This window comes from Ursus americanus, chromosome 21 (assembly GCF_024610735.1).
Source record: "Ursus americanus isolate L20-20 chromosome 21, mUrsAme1.1.p, whole genome shotgun sequence".
Lineage (NCBI taxonomy): Eukaryota > Metazoa > Chordata > Mammalia > Carnivora > Ursidae > Ursus > Ursus americanus.
The window spans coordinates 10,491,097-10,510,468 of NC_142147.1; the positions used below are offsets into that span (position 1 = coordinate 10,491,097).

Consider the following 19,372-nt stretch of genomic DNA (forward strand, 5'->3'; position numbering starts at 1 on the left):
CTGTTCCATATTTGAAGTCATCAAAATCCAAAGAACTTCTTGGGCCTAACCTTAGATAAATAAAACCCACAGCAACCTAAGCAGGAATGAATCAGGCTGCTTTCCAAAGTTACCAAAATAAAATTTTCCACTTTTCAGGAAGCTGATTAAACAAAACAGTGACCCCAAGACAATGGTGAAGTGCATTTGCATTACCATGAGTCACTTGAAATCAGTCTAAGAGGGTGGCTGGTTTTACAAGAAGTTAACTGCTTCTTTTAGTTTGAGCAGGGCTTGAAAAGGACCAGGCAGGTTTCCCCACGCCAAGTCCGCAGTACTTTCTCAAAGGACAAATGCCCCCAGTGAGCGCGGAAACTCTTTCCAACCACTGGGAAGCCAACGCATGGGTCATGGGATGCAAGTGTGGACCAGCCAATACTTAACAACTGGTCCAATGGACACCCCCCCCCCAACCCAGGCTAATCTTAGCACACATCTTCCTCAATTAAGATAGTTGCTGATTGTGGCATGATGTGAACTTTCAGGAATTGGTACTTTTTGAATAATAAGAGAGTTCAAACTTTAATTGAAAGGCTCAGGGAGTGAACCAATTTCCCTATTTTCATCATTTCAATAGATGCTATAATTCTGGGGAAAACATCCTATCAGAAACAAATTCTAGGAAGTGCTATAAATCGAGAATTATGCTCATCCTTATAAAAAGATTAAAAGGGGAAGTGTTAAGTTTTTTAGTTCTATAATATTGGCACAAGTAGACTTTAGTTTTTTTAAGTGGAAATTTCTCTTGTAGAAAGACAAGCAAAGTATCCTTGACACTATACAAACATATTCATCGCAATTCTAAGTACTTTAAGTATTTATTCACAACCTGCTTTTCTCCACAAAGGAGTTAGGGGTGACTTTTTAAAGTATCTTTGATTCTAAAAGGAGGGGTAATACTTAAAAGAATCAAGGCAAAGAAAAAATAAAATTAAGAAAGTAATAAAGCCAATGGGGCATATGGGTGGCTCAGTCGTTAAGCGTCTGTCTTCGGCTCCGGGTGTGATCCCAGGGTCCTGGGATCGAGCCCTGCATTGGGCTCCTTGCTCAGTGAGAAGTCTGCTTCTTCCTCTCCCACTCCCCCTGCTTGTGTTCCCTCTCTCACTGGCTGTCTCTCTCTCTCTCTGTCAAATAAATAAATAAAATCTTAAAAAAAAAAGAAAGAAAGAAAGAAAGAAAGAAAGAAAGAAAGAAAGAAAGAAAGAAAGAAAGAAAGAAACCAAGATGGCCAGCACACAGGAATGTGTGTACTACTGTGATCAGTTACGTGTTGGTTTCACGTTGGACTCCAAGCTTCTTGGAAGTTAATGCCAAGAAGGAAATGAGAATGACAAGATTAATAATACCCATAAGATAAAACTGAGTGATTTTTTTCAGCTCTTCCTGATTCAGTAACCTTAGAAGACGCTCTGGTAAATCATTATAAAAATGGACACTCTGATATGTAACAGGCTATATTCTAAACAGAGCCCCCAAAAAAGTATGTCCACAAAACTATTATTCATAATTCCACTCAATGCAAAATGAGTGTGCTAATTCCATACACGAGAGGCAGCCAGTGAAGGCGACTGTGGAGGGGCGTTCACAACAATGCGCCAACCTGAGCATTCAACTCCCAGGCTGGCAGAAGCCTCCCATCAGATCCGGTTCTCTGGATGAATGGAAGCGCTGTATCTTCTTCAGGCCATTCTCCATAAACAGATTATTTCTTACAACAGAGCTTTTAGTAAGGATTCAGCAGCAGACTTTAAGACCATGAAACCAAAGGATGCAAATGCTGTGTCAGTCATGAAGTATGATGGCAAAACTTACCATCAGAAAAAAAATGTCCCAGAAAGTTGAATTCTAACCTGTACGGGTTGTGTCACAGTGGGAATGTTAGTTAGCAACTGTAATCAAGCGACGGAGGGCAATGAGGTGCTGTCTGTCATCTGCGGTATCTGCTAACTTTAGGTTGAACTGGCCTCATTTCTTCAAAACCTACCAGCTCTTGGGGCGCCTGGGTGGCTCAGTCGTTAAGCATCTGCCTTCAGCCCAAGGCATGATCCTGGAGTTCTGGGATCGAGCCCCGCATCAGGCTCCTCCGCTGGGAGCCTGCTTCTTCCTCTCCCACTCCCCCTGCTTGTGTTCCCTCTCTCACTGGCTGTCTCTCTCTCTCTCTCTGTCAAATAAATAAATAAAATCTTTAGGAAAAAAAACAAAAAGAAAACAAACAAACAAAACCTACCAACTCTCTCTCTGTCAAATAAATAAATAAAATCTTTAGGAAAAAAAACAAAAAGAAAACAAACAAAAAAACCCTGCCAACTCTTTTCCCCCCACAACTGGACACTGGCTGGTTTGGTTTGTTCGGGGGTTTCCCGCCTCTCTCCCTTATGTAAGACTCTTCCAGATCACTCCAGACCACTGTCACTCTTCTTGTCTTCTGTTATCACTATTCTTCCTTTTCTCATTAGTCTATCAGAATTCCTTTAACGTGATTTGGGTTTCTCCACTTGGTTTCTGCCTTGAACTTCCACAAGTTTCTCCCAGATAAGCATGCAGGCTCAAGAAATGTGGAGGAGGGGGAATGAGAACTGCAACCCACCATCTTGCCCCTGTTTGAATGCCAGTAAATTCAAAGTGCCTAACTATGAACAGAAGCTCAGATCATCAAAGCAGTCAGTATACATCATAGCTACAGAGTTTCCTAGGATTCTAAGATTGAGACAAGCCATAAAAATGGGAATACACTGTATACGATTTGAGCCCACCGGCAGTTAGAAACCTGTTAAGCCAAAGCCAGAATTGAAGAGGATATTTGAAAAATTATTAATGAAGACAGAGCAAGGCTATTATGCCACCAAGAAAATTATTTATTATGAACAACTGGGCTTTGGGGGACGGGGAAAATAGCTACTTCAAATTAATACTTTCAAAACAACGAATATGTCTACGCAATATGTAAAAATATTAAGACAGGCAATGCTGCTCTGTGGTGCTGATCTCTAACCCCTACAATGACCTTGAGAAGGACTCTAAAATTTCAGAAAATTCACCAGCTTTTCTCTCAGGAAGTTTGGTTTTCCTTAATGTGGTAAGTTTGGCGTGAGATATATCTTCAAATTGAAGACACAGCATTTTATCCTGTAGGCCAGTTCTCTCAATATCATCTCTTATGTATCCTGGACTAATTTAATTGGTATATAAATAAATCAGTACAATGTTCATAGTTATGCATTTATTGTATGGGTCATTTCTGTATATTACAAGCTAGACAAGGTTGCCTTAGGCAACAGTGGTATAAATTTTTAAATGAGTCAATGTAGGGGCTCCTGAGTGGCTCAGTCAGTTAAGTGCCCAACTCTTGGTTTCGGCTCAGGTCACAACCTCCGTGCTCAGCAGGAAGTCTGCTTGAGATTCTCTATCTCTGTCCCTCTCCCCACATGCTCTCTCTCTCTCAAATAAATAAATCTTTTAAAAAACATAAAAAAATAAATGAGTCAATATAAAGAAATGCAAATAAGTAGGAATGCTCATGGCAGGAGAGATGTGGCCTAAATGAAGGTGGCAAGTCTGAGAAAACATGGCTCTGCACCAAGACAAGGGACTGGAAGTGCTTTCAGAAGGAGAATGACAGCTTAGACTGATCTGCTGCGAGGGTTAAGGCAGAAGTGATTCAACCGGAGATGGGAGCAATCCAGAGTACAGAGAGTCACTGAGGACCCTGTGGCTCCAGCCGAGGCCCGAGCCAAGATCCGTGGAAACACAGACACAAAAGAAATCACGAGAAGGAAAAACAAAGCCCACGTGAAGTCTCATCGCACTGAGGAAGCAAAGGAGGACAAGTAATCGAAATTAATTTTGTGTACCTGGGAAAGACAGGGGCGTGGAGAGAAATGGCGAGAACATGAAGAGGAACTTTGGCAGGAAGGGAAGCAGGTTGCCATGCAGCTTACGGTGGACTCGAACCGACAGCGTACCATGGATGGGCGGCATTCTGTAGAGAGCTGCCTGACATCTAGGAGGAGAGAGGCAGATGGCTGTAGGGGTGGGGATCTGAGGCCTTGGGGTATGCTGCAAAGAAGGGCCACAGTTCTTCCCACCTCCCTGTAGCTATGGCCTAGGGACTTGCTCAGGACAGCAGGGTGACATGTCTGCACCTGGGCTCAAGCACTCCAGGGTACTCCTCCGAACACTGTCCCCAGGAGGGCTCTTGGGTACGCCTCAGCGTGCTGGAGAAGAGGGACTCCGTGCAGTGAGAATGGAGAGGCCCCAGGCTGGAGCTAGCCGACCTCCAGAAGCAAAGTCAGACCTGCAGTTGACCGCCGACCCAGCAGGGAACCCAGCCTACAGGGCAGACTGGCAGAGTCACCAGGGAGACAGGCTTGTGGGTTCGTTTGGTTGAAGCCTTTCATTTGTTCCACAGCAACAGGTAACTGCTACAAACGGTACCAGAGAGGGAACAGCCAAAGACAGAAAACAAGACGCACATAGAAAGTAAAAAGAATACAGAGGCAGAAGAGTAAGAAGCCAAGCTTTGAGGATATCCCCCAGTGCTGGGAAAGAGGCAGGAGAGCAGACAAGATGACAAAGCAAAAGCAATCAGAAGCATCCGGAATATACAATAGACGAGAACCAGGGACATGGGAGGTTAGGGGAGACAGAGGAATGGGGTGGGAAGAGCAGAGTACAAGGGGTCATCAGAAAAGTGTAACCCCAGGGCTTAGAGCAGTATCTGGCCTAAGCAGGCACCCCATATTCTTGCATGAATGAAAGCAGTCAGATCTGGCAAGGTGGGGCACCCTGGGGAAGAGTGGAAAGATAGTTTTGGCTATGGAACAGAAGTAGCCTGCAGGGTGTTAGGAAGGGCCTGGGTGGGAAAGGCAGGGAAGCCTAGGTAAAGATTTCTGGTTTGAGGAACTGTTCAGAGAGGCATTAGAACAGGGGCCCACGGAGTCAGGCGAACGTGTGAATGTGCATGGTCCTTCCTCTTGGACTCTACAGCTCCAAGAATGGCCAGCCGCCAGCAGCAGCATCCCCTGGGAACATGTGAGCAATGCCAGTTCTCAGGCTCACCCCAGACCTGCTGACCTGCATTTTATCCAGAGGCCCAATTGACTTGCATGCAAACGTATCCGAGTAGGAGAAGCACAGCTCTGGGAGGTGCAGAGACAACAAACCAAGAGAGCCTTTAATTACATCTTGAGAAAGTCATTCTGTTTTGAATTCCCTTTCAAGCTCCCCACCTCCCCCCACCAACCCCCCCAGACAAAATCAAAGGCAAAGTCTCAGTTTGGTGCTAACGGGTCTTCAACACCTTCCTCACACTTGCAAATCTCCCTTTTCAACAAATAGAGGGCAAAGCCTTAGGCAAGCAAGGTCTCCAGTAAGCTTTTGATAATGGTGTTTACTCCCCTTGTGTTTATTTTCAGGATTTTCTTCTGTGTATGGAAAAGTGATAGGGTTTTCCATTTGTGGTGGTCTTCATTTCACATTTATCTGAGGGGAAAACTGGAGTTAAACTAAAATAGGAAGCGTAACAGAATGTGGATGGAATGAGAAGTGAGCAAAAGTCATCACAAGGGAGGCGCCACTTGACCAGCTGAAGACTGGAAAATCCTTGTGGGGGTCTGAAGACGCTTGGGCACTGGTGGAAAGTACAAAGGAACGAAACAGCAAAGATGGGAGCTGTCTGTAAAACCAAGACTATGCAACAGTCAGAAAGGGATTAGCACTGTTGGAAGGATTTATTCCAAATAGTAGAACTGCTCTCCCCTTCTTCCCTGGGTCTGGAAAAATGAGAGACCTGCTTCCCAGATAAGTGGGGACAGCAAGTTATCAATGTGCCCCATAAAGTGAGAGATCAGAGTTCCCATGTAAGAAGGAGAGCAGGGCTGGCTGCACTACAGCAGGAGAAGACTTGGGACTATCCACTGTGGAGAATGGCCAAGAGAATCAACAGACCAATAAAAGAATGAAGAAGAAAAGAACAAAAGCAGGAAAATGGTCACCAAGTTCAGTCGCCCTCATGTTGAGAAATGCCACTTCCTGGAGGCTGATACAGCATATGCAGCAAAATGGGAGGGGACTGAGGGGGTTGGTGGGGCCAGGACAGCGGATAGGTCTTCATAGCCAAGGTTGCACAACGGTCAAGAGTTAACAAAACCGGCCAGCAGAGGAACAGAGGAGGAAGGGGCATACAAGAGCATAAAGAGCCACAGGTTTCTAGAGAAGATGGCAGAGGTAAGCTGGGTTTGATCAAAAAGGAAAAGCGTCAATTTAAAAAAAATGTTTAAAAACTGTTGCCTGAAGATTGACCTGTACTCACAAACTTTGTGACCAACAGTCAGGACTGGAGAAATGGCAGTATAAAAATTCAAGAGGTATTTTTATAAAGAAGAGAAATGTGGGCCTGAAATACAGGTGATCAATTAAAATCAGGACATAAGGATCTGCAGTTCCTGCAAAGAGGAACATAAATCATCGGGTATTTTAAGCATGCCCCAAATAAAACCCCCCAGATGAGGAAAGGACTGAGAAGCTACCTTGTCACAGTGCATCGCCAAAAGGGGACCCTCCAAAGAACAAGTGAAAACTAAAATATTCAATAAGGTTTAGCAAAATATAGTGCCCTACTTGGTACACAAAACCTCAGACATGAAGATACCCAAGAAGGGTTTCCTGACCTCGCCGATCATTCACTCCCTGCTAAAGTGGATTGTGTCCCTGCTTGTCCACTCACCCCTTCCTCCACAGCGACGTCGTGCGTAGCTGGTCACGTGACCAGCCACCATACAGACCACATTTCCTGGATACCTTAAAGGGGAAGAGGCGTGGCCACATGTCTCAGTTCTGGCCAATGAGAAATAAGCAAGTGTCACGTGGCAACTCCCGGAAATCTCCCCTTTCCCTTGACCACCTTCTTCCTGGTCGGAGGACGGACGATGACAGAGCTCTACCCTGAAGGGTCAAGGGTCACATGAAAATCAGAGGTAGCTTGGCTCCCAGTTGCCTAGGAAGCCCCGACAGCTCTGGGCTACTTACCTCTGGAGTTCATTAGAGGAAAGAGAGATGAACGTCTAACCCCCTTTACGCCATTGCTACTCAAGTTATTTTTTTTCTGCCGGCCGACCCTAACTAACACACTCTTCTTTGCCTTTTATCAAAGTCTCCCTGTTCTGACCATTTGACCTTCCTTGGCCAGCCTGAATCCTTGGCATTGAGAACAGTCATTTCAAATTCCCCTTCTCCCAACCCGTGTTCTCTCACTCCTGCCTAAAAGCAAGGTGCACCACCTCGTCCTCACCACCCATCGCTCCAGTCCCCGCCAGCAGCACAGGAAATGCTGAAAGGGGACATTTAAGATAAAATCTAAACTTAAAACCATCCAAGAGGGATCATCCTTACAACCACAGGCGAGCTCCTCAAGAACAGGACAAGTGACTGCTCACCATTGCACTCCCGCTGTCTCCAAGTATCTGGCACATAGTAGGCGCAACGTGTTTACTCAAAGGTTAAACTACCACCAGATCTACTCAACAGTATTCTTACTCATCTCTAGTCCCTCCTTAATCACATTTTCCTTCCCGTGCTAAGCACCGTTCTAGATGTTAGGCGCACAGTGGTCAGCAAATGTCCCTACCTTCACAGAGTCTGGCATGCTAGTGGAAAGAGGTAAATGGGGAATATATGAATGAATGAATGAATGAATGAATGAATGAATGAATGAATGAGTGAATGAATGAATGAACGAACAAAAAGTTCACACAGGGAGACATGCTATGAATGAAGTAATGAGACAGTGACTAGAGGTGGTGGGGGGCAGTAGAGAGAGATTTTAGACATTCAGATGTTTTCAAGTGGTCGGGCCATACTGGTAAGACACACAAAGCCAAGGTGGGGCGAGAAGGGGCAGAAATGAGGTAGAGATAGGCAGGGGACGATCCTGGGTTTGTCAGTCACTCTCCTCTTCCTGCCTTCTTCCCTCTCACTCTGTCTCTTTCTCTCTCCCTCCCCCACCGTCTTTCCCACTAAAATGTATACCTGAGTCTCCAACCATCTTCTCTTCCTGCCTAATGACCTCAGAGAAAGGGTTAGCCAATTTTCAAGGCGAATCCCTCTATCTACAGCCTTCATTCCAACACCGACTGGCCGTCCGTCCATCATTACCTCACTCTCTCTCTTTGTGCATCTCCGATCTCTCCCTCATTCTCAGGTACAGTCTCGAACATATCCTCTCGTCTTCCTCCCCCACTCCGTCCTGATGGTCATGCTCTGCGTGCACACACACACAAACTTGCACGCACACACACATATGGAAACACACACGTACACGCGCAGGCAGATGCACCCACACACGCATCCAGGCACACGTCCTTTACTAGCACCTGTTCGTGAAACCTCCCATCTTCCACCAGACACGCTAGCGCCTCCGCACCCGCATCTCCCACCAAAGGAAACTTCTCCACGGATGCAAACTCATCTCTGGACATTGTCCCATGGGACCATCCTACGCAGGCCTCCAGTGGGACCTCTGCTAGTGTGTCACGCTCACGCAGAAGCCCTCTCTTCTCTAACGTCGCATTTTTCCTCCTTGTCCGTTCCAGACCTGACAGCCCCTGTGAGCCCCTGTACCTGACCACACGGCCCCCTCATTTCTCTTGTCCCATCCGTTCCTGGAGTTCTTTGACCTACTAGGGTATCTCCCTTAGGCTCACATATATTCTCTCTCTCTCACACACACACACACACACAGTTCATGAACCCTCACGTGCACACATCTGCTCCCCTACCAAACTAGAGGCTTCTTAAGGCGGACCACACCCCATGTCAGCCCCCAACATGCAGTACGTTCCTAATAAGTACTTGAAAAATGATCAGCATGTGTCTTACTCAATAAGCACAGGCCATTTCTGGTCTCCACAGAGCATAAGAAGAAGCATGGACAACCCAAGTCCTCAGATTTCTACAAAACTGGCAGGCCTCACGTCATTTAGCATTTAAATGGACTTTTTCTCCTACCCACCTCCACTTCCCCTCCCGATGAGGCCGGCACTTTGCTCTCCCTCTGGGGAAGCTCTGCTCCAGACTCTCAGCCCACGTGGTTTCCATGGGGATAGCAGTCCCTGCCCTTGCTCCTGAGACGGGTGTGCGGCTTTGGGCCTAAGCAGTGGACCCACGTCTGTCCAATGAGCCTCAATCCAGAGAAGTTTCTCGAACAAGTAGTAAAGAGAAGCTGTCCCTCTTGGGGAGGCGGAGCTGTGGGGACATGCCTTGGAGCTCCTGCTGGACACCCCCCCCCACCTGAGGGGAGGCTGACAGACAGGGAAGCCAAGCTGACGAAAGCAGAACTAACAGAGGGAAGTGTTGATGACATCCCTGGACACTCGGGGTCCAGCCATGCCGGAGACAAAACTCACTATCCCTTCTCTATTTAATTAAAAGTTTAAGAACTTTTTTCCCATTTGCGATCAAAAGAATTTTCCCTAATACACGAGTTTTAACTACCTCTCCATTAAACCTATTTATCAGAATTTATACAAAAGCCGAATAATAAGGGTTGAGTTTCTCATTAAAGACACACAGGCATAAAGGAGGAACGAGACAGAGCTACTAAGGGGCGCCTGGGTGGCTCAGTTGGTTAGGCGTCTGCTTTCGGCTCAGTTCATAATCCCAGGGTTGTGGGATCAAGTCCTGCATTGGGCTCCCTGCTCAGCCTGCTTCTCCCTCTCCTGATTTCCCTGCTTGTGCTGTCTCTCTACCAAATAAATAAATAAAATCTTTAAAAAACAAAACAAAACAGATCTACTGAGTATACCATAGTGTCCAATATTTCTACTAAAGTTTAACTCAACTTTTTTCCAGAAAATCAACTTCTAACCAATCATACATATTTCCTAAAAGCTTTCTAGTCAGTCAGCATTTGGGACTCCTACCTCCTATTCCAGGAAGATTTGAAAAGAAAGTGTAAAAACTTTTATTATTCTACAGTACATCAAATCCCTTTCTCATTACAAACTGGAGGGGAAATTGCTGCAAATTTTCACAATATGGTACCATCGCTGACATCACATCAATTTGGAGTATTAAAAAACTCACCTCCCTCACCATATTTAACATAGTTCTTCTATATAAGCAATTCAGTCAATGTAGAAATGGCCACGTTCAACTTGCAACATTTGGAATAAAAAGGCCTAGGTTAAAATGTATTTCCTCCAAAAGAAGGAATCCATATCGCTCAAATATGTATTTAGAGCAAAATCCAAATACTTCTTGGTATTGGCCAGTTTGTTGAACTTATGGATTACCAAGACATTCAAATTATTCTTTTATAAATGAAGTAAAATCAAATTAATATTAAAGACAGAATGTTGGTCACAAGAGAAGGGCCATTTCCCAATGTCTGAACAAGCATAGAACATATTTAAGAAAACATGGCCTCCCTGAGGAAGGGATTAAGGACACAAACCCAGGAAACAAAGAAAATAAAATAACATGCTACAAAGGGTGGAGATAAAACCCATCAGAGGCTCATGCAGACCTTGAATAAAAGCCTCTACTTATATTTTAAACAGGGTTTTGTGTTTTTCTTAAACAGCACAATCCACCTTCCAAATACATTTTATTTATAAGCGTACTTAGCAAAACTCCTGTCCTCCCTCATTAAGCACACTCAAAACAGATTCTCCAAGATACTCATGACTCCACTAATGTCATAAAATCCAACTTGAAATTGCACCTCTTACATAAAGAAAAGACCTGAAACGTTTTAATTCGCAAATGGCTGATATGGTTTTAAATTATATTATTATAAATTTTACATCATTCCCCCTTAATGACAACAATTTAAAAATGTTTCTTCCCAAACAACTATTGAGATAGAAAGCATATACCATCACACACACGCACACACACGTACTCCTTTTTTACACTATTGTCGTAATGGTACAGCAGGAGGTCCAAGTTTTCTGAGTCCCACACATTACTTCCCGAAACACGGCCCCACCAACCAGGGAGGTGAGTCTGCAAACCTGGGGCTGGGGGGGCAGTCATGTGCATTTCCATCACTCTACTGCACACAGGACTCCCACTTGGTTCCTCAACCCTGAGCGCTCTCTTGAATTCCAGCGCATTAGGGCAAGTGTCTACATGTCTCTGTGGGAATATGGCACCAAAATATCCAGTATCAGCTTTAGCTTTCTTTCAAAACCAGCTTCTCCTGTGACCTCTCAGCTTCTGTTCCAGGTCCTACCATTTGTTCAGGGCCCCAGTTCAAACACTCTGAGTCACCCCCCCCCCCCCCGCTCGGTCTCCCTTCTAAGTTACAGAGATGCTCTATTCAGGGCCCTCCCCTCCTTCCCATCCATGTTCACATCTCCTTAGTTTGAATCCTCTCACACCTTTATCTCCTTTGGGTGGTGACATCCTCCCTGGTCCTCCCACCCCTTGTCAGGCTCTACACTCATCTAGTCAAAGGTCAGATCCATCCTCAAAATGTACAACTCCAACCACACCACTGGTCCACTCCAAAGTCTTCAGCTGTGCTTCGTGCTTCGTAGTAGAGCCAGTTGTCTTTCCAAAGGCCTTTTTCCTTGCTAATAGAGCATTAAGATCATTGATGCCCCTGTGACAATGTGCCTGGCCCCCAGGGGATGACATGGGATTGCTCTAAGTTGATCACAGCAATCTCCTTCTTCTTGGTCAATGACTGGCCTAGGGTGGGCATGTCATCCATTTCTGATCAATAAATAAAAGAGTCCAATGGAACTGTTCCCAGGAAAGCTATTCCTTCTTGTTAAGAGATACACAGAGGAACCTTTGCTATCACTTCCACCGCCCCGGCTACCTTGCTTCCTGTTTTGCACGCTATCATGTGAGGGTGGGATGTCTGCAGCTTCAGCAGCCAACCTGTGACCCTGAGGAGACTGCTGAAACTTCAAGAATGGCAGAATAAGAAGAAAAGAGAGTCCCTGAAGACATGATGGACTTCATCCCAAATAGCCTGAGACTGCCTCCCTAAAGACTTCTTTGTAAGTAAACAAACGTCCTTATGCTTTCCACCACTGTTCACTGGGTGTTCCGTTACCTGCAGCCCAAAGCATTCTGACAAACAAACTCTTACAAGGAGCAAACTCTTTACGTTACCCCTGGAAGGTCCTCTGTGCCTGCAACATCAGCATGACATGGGAGCCCCAGCTTAGACCCCAGGATGCAGAACCTCCAGGGGTAAGGTCCAACAGTCTGTGTTCTAAAAAGCTCTCCAGGGGACTCTTGTGCACGCTGAGGTTTGGGAAACACTGCTTTGTAATATGATCACAAATTACTTGCTTTCCATTCACCTACTACCCTACAGAGCCTAAGGAACACTGGGGTCTGGACTTCTCTCGTGACGGCAACCCCACTTCACTAGCTTTGAGCAGCACATTTGTTGCTTGTTAAACTTCATCTCCTCTTAAAGTTTTGAAACTCAAAGCCTCCAGGGACTGGAGAGGGACACCAAGGGCTGAGTGTGAGAAAGTCAGAGTGGAGAAGAACACGTTGCCATCCAGGACTGCCAAATGTATGATTATGTCAAAAGGAAAGGAAAGGAGAGGAGAGGAGGGGAGGGGAGGGGAGGGGAGGGGAGGGGAGGGGAGGGGAGAGGAGAGGAGAGGAGAGGAGAGGAGAGGAGAGGAGAGGAGAGGAGAGGAGAGGAAGGAAGGAAGGAAGGAAGGAAGGAAGGAAGGAAGGAAGGAAGGAAAGAAAAAAAGGAAAGAAAAGAAAAGAAAAGGAAAAAGACAAACTGAAAATCCAGATTTACATGCAAAGATTTTTCATACAGACAATGAACTGAACTTTTTAAACTACTGGTCCAAATTAGAGAAAACAAGTTCTCAGGTGGACTCAGCGTCCCCCAGACAGTTTGTGACCCAAAATAGCAAGTTCTTAAAGTATCTACGCGTACCTTGAATGTTGTGGCCACCTACATTCATTGACTTGATCTAAAACGACTACGATTAATTCTCTGCGGCTTATTGTGTATCAGTCTCTACTGGCACAGGGTGTTCACCAACACCCCCCTGTTCAGAGTGGCGAAATGGTCAGTTCACGGACCTTCGGTTAGTGTCCGCAGGATTATTTAATCCATCAGTCGGTGAAGACTGGACATCTAGAAGCACAGGCTTCTCCAGCGTCTACAAAAATGCTTAAAATGTAAGGAGAAAAATTAATTGGCCACACCACACACACACACACACACACAACAAAGTTAAAACTAACAGATGCCTGAGACATGCGAACATAAGTGAACTAAGCAGCATCGACTCGGATTGGGTATGTTAATATGCCACAGCACAGTAAATGCAGGATGTGGAAGCAGCATTTTAACGTCTGATATGATGTCAGGGGAGCCAGATCAACAGTGCTTAGGACCTGCCGAGGTCCTGAAAAGGCCCTGAGTGCCAACATGGAACCAATAATCGCTCTGTCAGTCTTGTCTACTTTATAGCAATCGCCAACTTCTTTAACCAGGTCTACTGCCCCTCGAGGCTGCTTACTCCAAAGGAGGATCCCCAGCCTAAAACAAAGTTTTCAACTGTGGCTGCACGTTGGAATGACCTAGGGAGCTTCAAAAAACACTGCTGCCTGGTTCCCATCCCCAAAGGCTCTAACTAAACTGCGCTGGCTTAAGGCTGTGAGTCTGAGTATCTTTCACGAGCTTGCCCCCACTCACCATAGCTAGAGTAGAGCCAGGGCTAAACCCCCACTGTTTTAGAAACATTCTGGAAAACAGGCTCTGAAATAAGTCATCTCTCCAGTTACGCCATCTTGTTAACTAGATTTTCTTTCTACTGCCAAGTCTTGGAACAAAGGAAGATCCTGGTACCATCAAGCGCTCCGATTATCTAGAACAGAGGTCTGCAAACTGTTTCTGTAAAGGGACAAATACTAAATGTTTCAGGCTTTGCAAGCCATGCAATCCCTGTCACAAGTACTCAACTCTGACGTAGCACGCAAGCAGCCACAGATGGTAAACAAATGAGTGGGGCCACGTTCTAATAAAACTTTATTTATGGATACAAATGTGAATATCATGTAATTGTCACAGGGACGAAATATTCTTTCTTTTGATTTTTCTGCCATTTAAACACATAACAACCACTCTTAGCTCACAAACAAGCAGGTACAGGCAATGGGCCAGATGTGACCTGTGGGCCACAGTTTGCCAACCCCTGATCTAGAACTATTCCACGGACTCGAGGCCTAAAACTAATGAATGGCCGAGTTCAAGTTATCCCGTCAGAACTACGTTGAAAGTGGTCAGATCCTACTTCCTGCACTCACTCAACTGAACGGTACACGCAGTTGGACGTGAGAGTGGAACTGTCCACACAGGTGAACATAAACCATAAATGACTTCTTAAAAAATGATTTTCAAACCTCACCTGCATCTGAGTTTTTCTAAGACAAAAAACTGCAAAGAAGCAGTACACAAGCATGTTTCAGGAGTCCCACATAAGGATTTCAATGATGTGTTAATTTGCTACCAACATTTAAAATGCAGGATATTTCACATAAAAACTCAGATTATCATTGTCGTGGAAAAATAACTGCAAAGTGTGGATACTGGGCCCAAACGCGGGCATGGCAACAATCTACAGACGCTAAACAAGGCTACCCCTTTACACGGGGCATGTTCTCCCCCGGACCACAAACCCTATCTTCACAAAGGTTAACTGGCTGTCCCCTAGAGGCATTTTGAGTTTTTGACCCCCTGTCTAAGGTCCTTAGGAAAACCTTCTATCTCTTTCACAACATGGCTTCAATATCTTGTTTGAGGACCTCACAGGGCAATCTCTCAATCTGCTCTCAAAATTCAACACCCCCCCCCCCCGCAAAACCAGGCCCTAGAAATGAAATCATTGGTTCTCATGCCAGTGCGAGGTATCAACTTAAGAAGAGTTTCAATCAAATCCCCCTCTCAGTATGTCCTTAATTTGAACCATGGTCTCCAGTAAGACAGACAAATGATAAACGACACTTCAGGTCTCCTTACTCTTCAAGCTAGCCACGACAGAGGCCGGCCCAAGGAGGTGGGGTAAAAGCACTCACATCAGAACACCTTAATTAAGCAGAATGATCAATAACCCATATAGTAATTTAGAAAGCAAGGTTTGGGACTGATGGAGTAAAACCAACAAAAGGCTATTCTGCATAGGATAAGAAGTCAATAGCCAGATTTTGAAAGGAGTGGGGGTAAAAAAAAAAAAAAAAACTAAGAAAATGCAGAAAAGGCTAGTAACTAGAGTTTGGTCCAAGTTCATTATTAACCCACTGTGTGATTTCACCTGGCTCACACCCACCTCCAATACAATAGTTTATTTTGGTGTGGCAGACTTCTGACAACCCCATGCTAATTGATCTGATGCATATTATCTTCTTATTGGTGAAAGGATCCAGGGAAAGAAAAATTTCAGACAGACAGTGGATCACTAATGTGCTTAAGTAACATAAGGCTAGCCCCCCTCCCCACCGCCTTTTTTTAAATATAGGTGGTAGTTTAATTTGTTAGTCACATCAGAAAAAGAAATGTTCAAACGGCAGATTTTCCACTTGAAATTAAAATGGAAATTAGCCCTTAGAAAGCAGAGATGACTGTAAGTTTATACATCAGTGGCTGGTTCATGAATTATTAACTGATTTTAATGATCCTGGCTATATTTTATTTGAAGTTATTCTCCTACTCGCAACGACTTTTGAACCCTCAAAACTCTTTCATCCATTCTCCGTAGACAGGACACTTTCTGAGCGCTGACATTTAAAAAGGATCCATATACTCACAGAATGTAAAGATAATACACACACATATAATTTATACACAGGACTCTCTGGTCGTTTGTTCAAGACAGAAATGAATGAAACCCTATTATTCACGGTTTGTAAATAAATTTAAAGATAAGCGCTAACTTTTCACTTGTTAAGCGGGGAGCAGAGGGTTCTCTATTTCTTCTAAAGTTTCCCAGATGGTCGTTAAAACAAGAAAGGGCAGAAACACACTTTCTCTGAATCCCATCATTTCCCCTCCAGAGTGATAATACGCCTCACTGAGAGTTAAGTCTTAAGAGATTAATAATTATGGGTATTCCCAAATAAAATAACTGCATGTCTTTGTATGCTGGTTTTTACATCTTCAATATAAACCCGTGTTGAATAGCACCCCAGCAGACACACAAGTTAGCTGTGAAACAAAATGCTATAAACCCTTAATTAGCACTTGCTGTTTCATACCCATAAAGTTAATACTTCCTCTTCCACTACATTCTCCCTATAAAGAAAAATTACTGGGAATAAAATTGGGTTTTGCACTGCTGAAATTAAGAGTAGGAAGATAAAGTATTGGGGCTCAAATTAAAGATTATTGTATTTTTATCTGCAAGGAATTAAATGCAAACATCCCTTAAAATAAGTACAATTTGATTTCTACCAATATTAAGCGCTGTGTCTGACTTTCGTCAACCGGATACACAGGGCACTTAGGACCACCAGATTGCCGAATTACTAGGAAACCAGGGTATTTTAGGCAAAAAGCTGCATTAAGAAAATATGACAGCAAACCAACTTATATCCTCACTGGTGAAGTTGAACAAGCATCTCAATAAATAAGGGGGGGAGGGTCGAGCTTTCTATACCCTCCTGAAGTAATGTTCTGAGTTTAAAAGGGCTCAAAATAGCTCTTCTCAAAAAAAAAAAAAAAAAAAAAAAACCAAATAAATAAAAAGAGACACACACAAAACACCCACAATTTCCTCTGGTCCCTTGAAGTACCCTTGGGATCTCGGTGAACAGAGAGATTTGCCACGCATTGCAGTGACTGCATTAGTACAAAAGGTTTCTATTTTGGTGTCATTCGAGTGTTGCTGATCTTAAATCAGAGAAAGAAGTAGTTACATTAAGGAAGGTAATGGCTTCCAAAAATAAGAGCATGCCCAGTTCTCCAAGGCTTGCATACACAGGCTAAGATGTAAGGAGATAAATAATACCCCACTGGAACAATTAGGTGGATTCTCAGAAACACGACATACTTAATTAGGCTGCCTAAGTCCCTAACTGAGCGTACAAGGGGGACTTTTTAAAGCATTTAATAACCTGAGTAAATCCAAAATCAGAGGAGAGAAACTAAAACCTGAACCCTGGCTACTGCCATAGGCCTTTCCTTCCTTCCCTTTCAATGCTTCACGTACCACTCTTGGAATTTTGAGAGCACGAACGCCCCCTCTCCCCGCCCGCCTACCACCGCCAGCACCCCCAAAGGTTTAAAACACACTGAATAAGGTCCCTTCGTTCTTTACTTGTGGGGAGGCCCGCGGTGCCAGGCGCGGGGCTGGGCGACGGGGACACGGGGGTTAGGCGGAGAGACCCCAAAGGTCTTTGACAAACTTCAGCACTGGAGTTGGGAACGGAGTATAAACAAATAGAAAGGAACACGAGCCTCCATCAGCCACGGGGCACTGCAAACTGCGCCTCACTCTAGATACAATTCCTCCTCTTCCTGTTATTTATTCATTAGTTTTGTATAGCACCTTTCTTTCAGCGGCTCCTTATTTCCTCCTCTGTTATCCCAGCAATCGTAAACAAACTACGATTTGAAAGAAAAGGGGAGGGGGGAGGAGGGAGGAGCAGGGGGAAGGAGAAAGAAAAACCACAGTCAAAAGGCACAGGCCATCCAGAGCACAGCTCTTTCTCTGAACATCGCCCTCGGGGTGATGTTTCCTCCAAAGCTTGGCCCCGGGGGCTTCAGGAAGGACCAAGAAGGGGAGTCCGCGCCGCCCCGGCCCAAGGGCTGTGACTCCAGCCCGGACTCGCCGTTCCGAGCTGCGCCAGCTGCCCTTCTGAGACCCACCTTCGCCCACCTGAAACGCTCGGCCCTCGAAGTTGGCTCGGGGGGAGGGGGAAGGGAAGGAGGTGGGGTGACCCAGGGCGTGGTGTGGAGGTCTCCAAGCCTGATCTCCCCGAAATGCAAAACTTACCCCTCCCCAAAAAATGAAAGATGAGAAGCCACTGGCGCTAACCAGGGAGGGGCCGGCACCTCCGTTCCGTGGTCCAAGGCGCCCTAGGGAGCGAGCAGCAGAGGCCACCTGCGGGGGGGTCCCAACACTTCGCGGTCCCCCACCCCCGCCCAATCCAGGGCACGCTCAAAAGTTTGTTCCTTTCCTCCCCCGAGCGGCCCCGGGTCCAGCTCTCGAGTGCGCGGGGAAGGTAAGAGGGGCTGGGAGGGGGGGTGGGGGTGGCGAGGTCGTCGGACCACGAGATCAGGGACTCCTGCGATGCCCCCCCAACTCAGGGGCGCTGCGATCGTGTTTACTAATAACAACAACAAAGAATCACAAGCGTGCCCCCTCTTTCAGTCCTTGGGCTGCTCTTCGCTTCTTTGGGGCAGCAAAGGAGAGTCGGCGGGGTTGGGGGGTGGGGGGAGAGAGAGTGGAGCGCCGGCAGAGGGACAAAAAGGGGGTGTGGGAAGGGGGCAGAAAGAGTAGAGTGAGAGAGTTGGACAGAGACGAAGGCGCAAAAGGCAAAGGAGTGGAGAGGGGAGAGAAAAGTGCAGCGGGCGGGGAGCTGGAGCGCGGGGCGCGCCGGAGATGGGGAGGTGGCCCCCGCCCCGCCGCCCCCCGGCCCCGGCCCCGGCCCGGTCACCTTGCTGTAGCCGTAGTACCCCAGACACTGCGCGAAGTCCAGGCCGGCGGGGTCCCCGGCCGCCGCGGGGTAGAACCTCACATCCATGCCGGAGCCGGGCCCGGGGCCGGGGGCCGGGACTAGGGCTCGCCGGGGCCGGTGCCCGCCTCCTCGAAGCCGCTAGATCCACCGTCGGGGGCGCCCGGCCGGGGTTGCCCGGGGGGCTGCGCGCAGAGCTCGGGGCCGGAGGGGCGCCGCGACCGCAGCCCGAAGAGCCCGAGAGCCGCGGCCGCCGCACACAAAGGCGCGGCCACGCGAGCCGCGGGAGAGCGGGAGGCGGCCCGGGGGACGCGCCCCGCCGGGGCACCGAGGCAGCGCTGCGCGCGGGCCGGGCGCCCGGGGCGCGGGGCGCGGCGCGGGGGCCCGGGTGGCGCGGCGAGTTCAGGTGCGCGGGGCGAGGCTGGGACGGCGGCGGCGGCTGGCCCCGCTCCTCCTCCTCCTCCCCGGGCGGACTGAGGAGAGGAGCCGTGGAGACAAGGGGCCCGGCCCCTCCCCTCCTTCTCCCCCTCCTGCCTCCGCCGCCGGTCCCCTCCCCGCGCCGCCGCTGCTCCGCCCCTCCCACCGCGGGCAGCTGGCGCGCCGCCCGCCCCGCCGGTGCGCTCCTCGGCCCGGACCGCCCCCGGGCGCGCCGACCCCGCCCCGC

General features: G+C 47.0%; 1 protein-coding gene across 4 annotated transcripts in view; it reads right to left on the minus strand.

Annotated features, from left to right (window-relative positions):
• Positions 1-19,372, minus strand: part of TOX3 (TOX high mobility group box family member 3) — a 105,505-nt gene that overhangs the window by 85,393 nt on the left and 740 nt on the right. For 2 of the 4 annotated variants that reach the window (XM_045806776.2, XM_087870417.1), the window contains exon 1: positions 18,691-18,956. The exons of 1 other annotated variant lie outside the window; for it this stretch is intronic. In XM_045806776.2, the coding sequence (XP_045662732.2) occupies positions 18,691-18,777 (87 nt within the window). In that variant the 5' untranslated portion in view covers positions 18,778-18,956. Of the gene's footprint in view, positions 1-18,690; positions 18,958-19,372 lie in introns of those variants that run through there. One more of the 4 variants, XM_087870418.1, reaches the window with a different exon arrangement.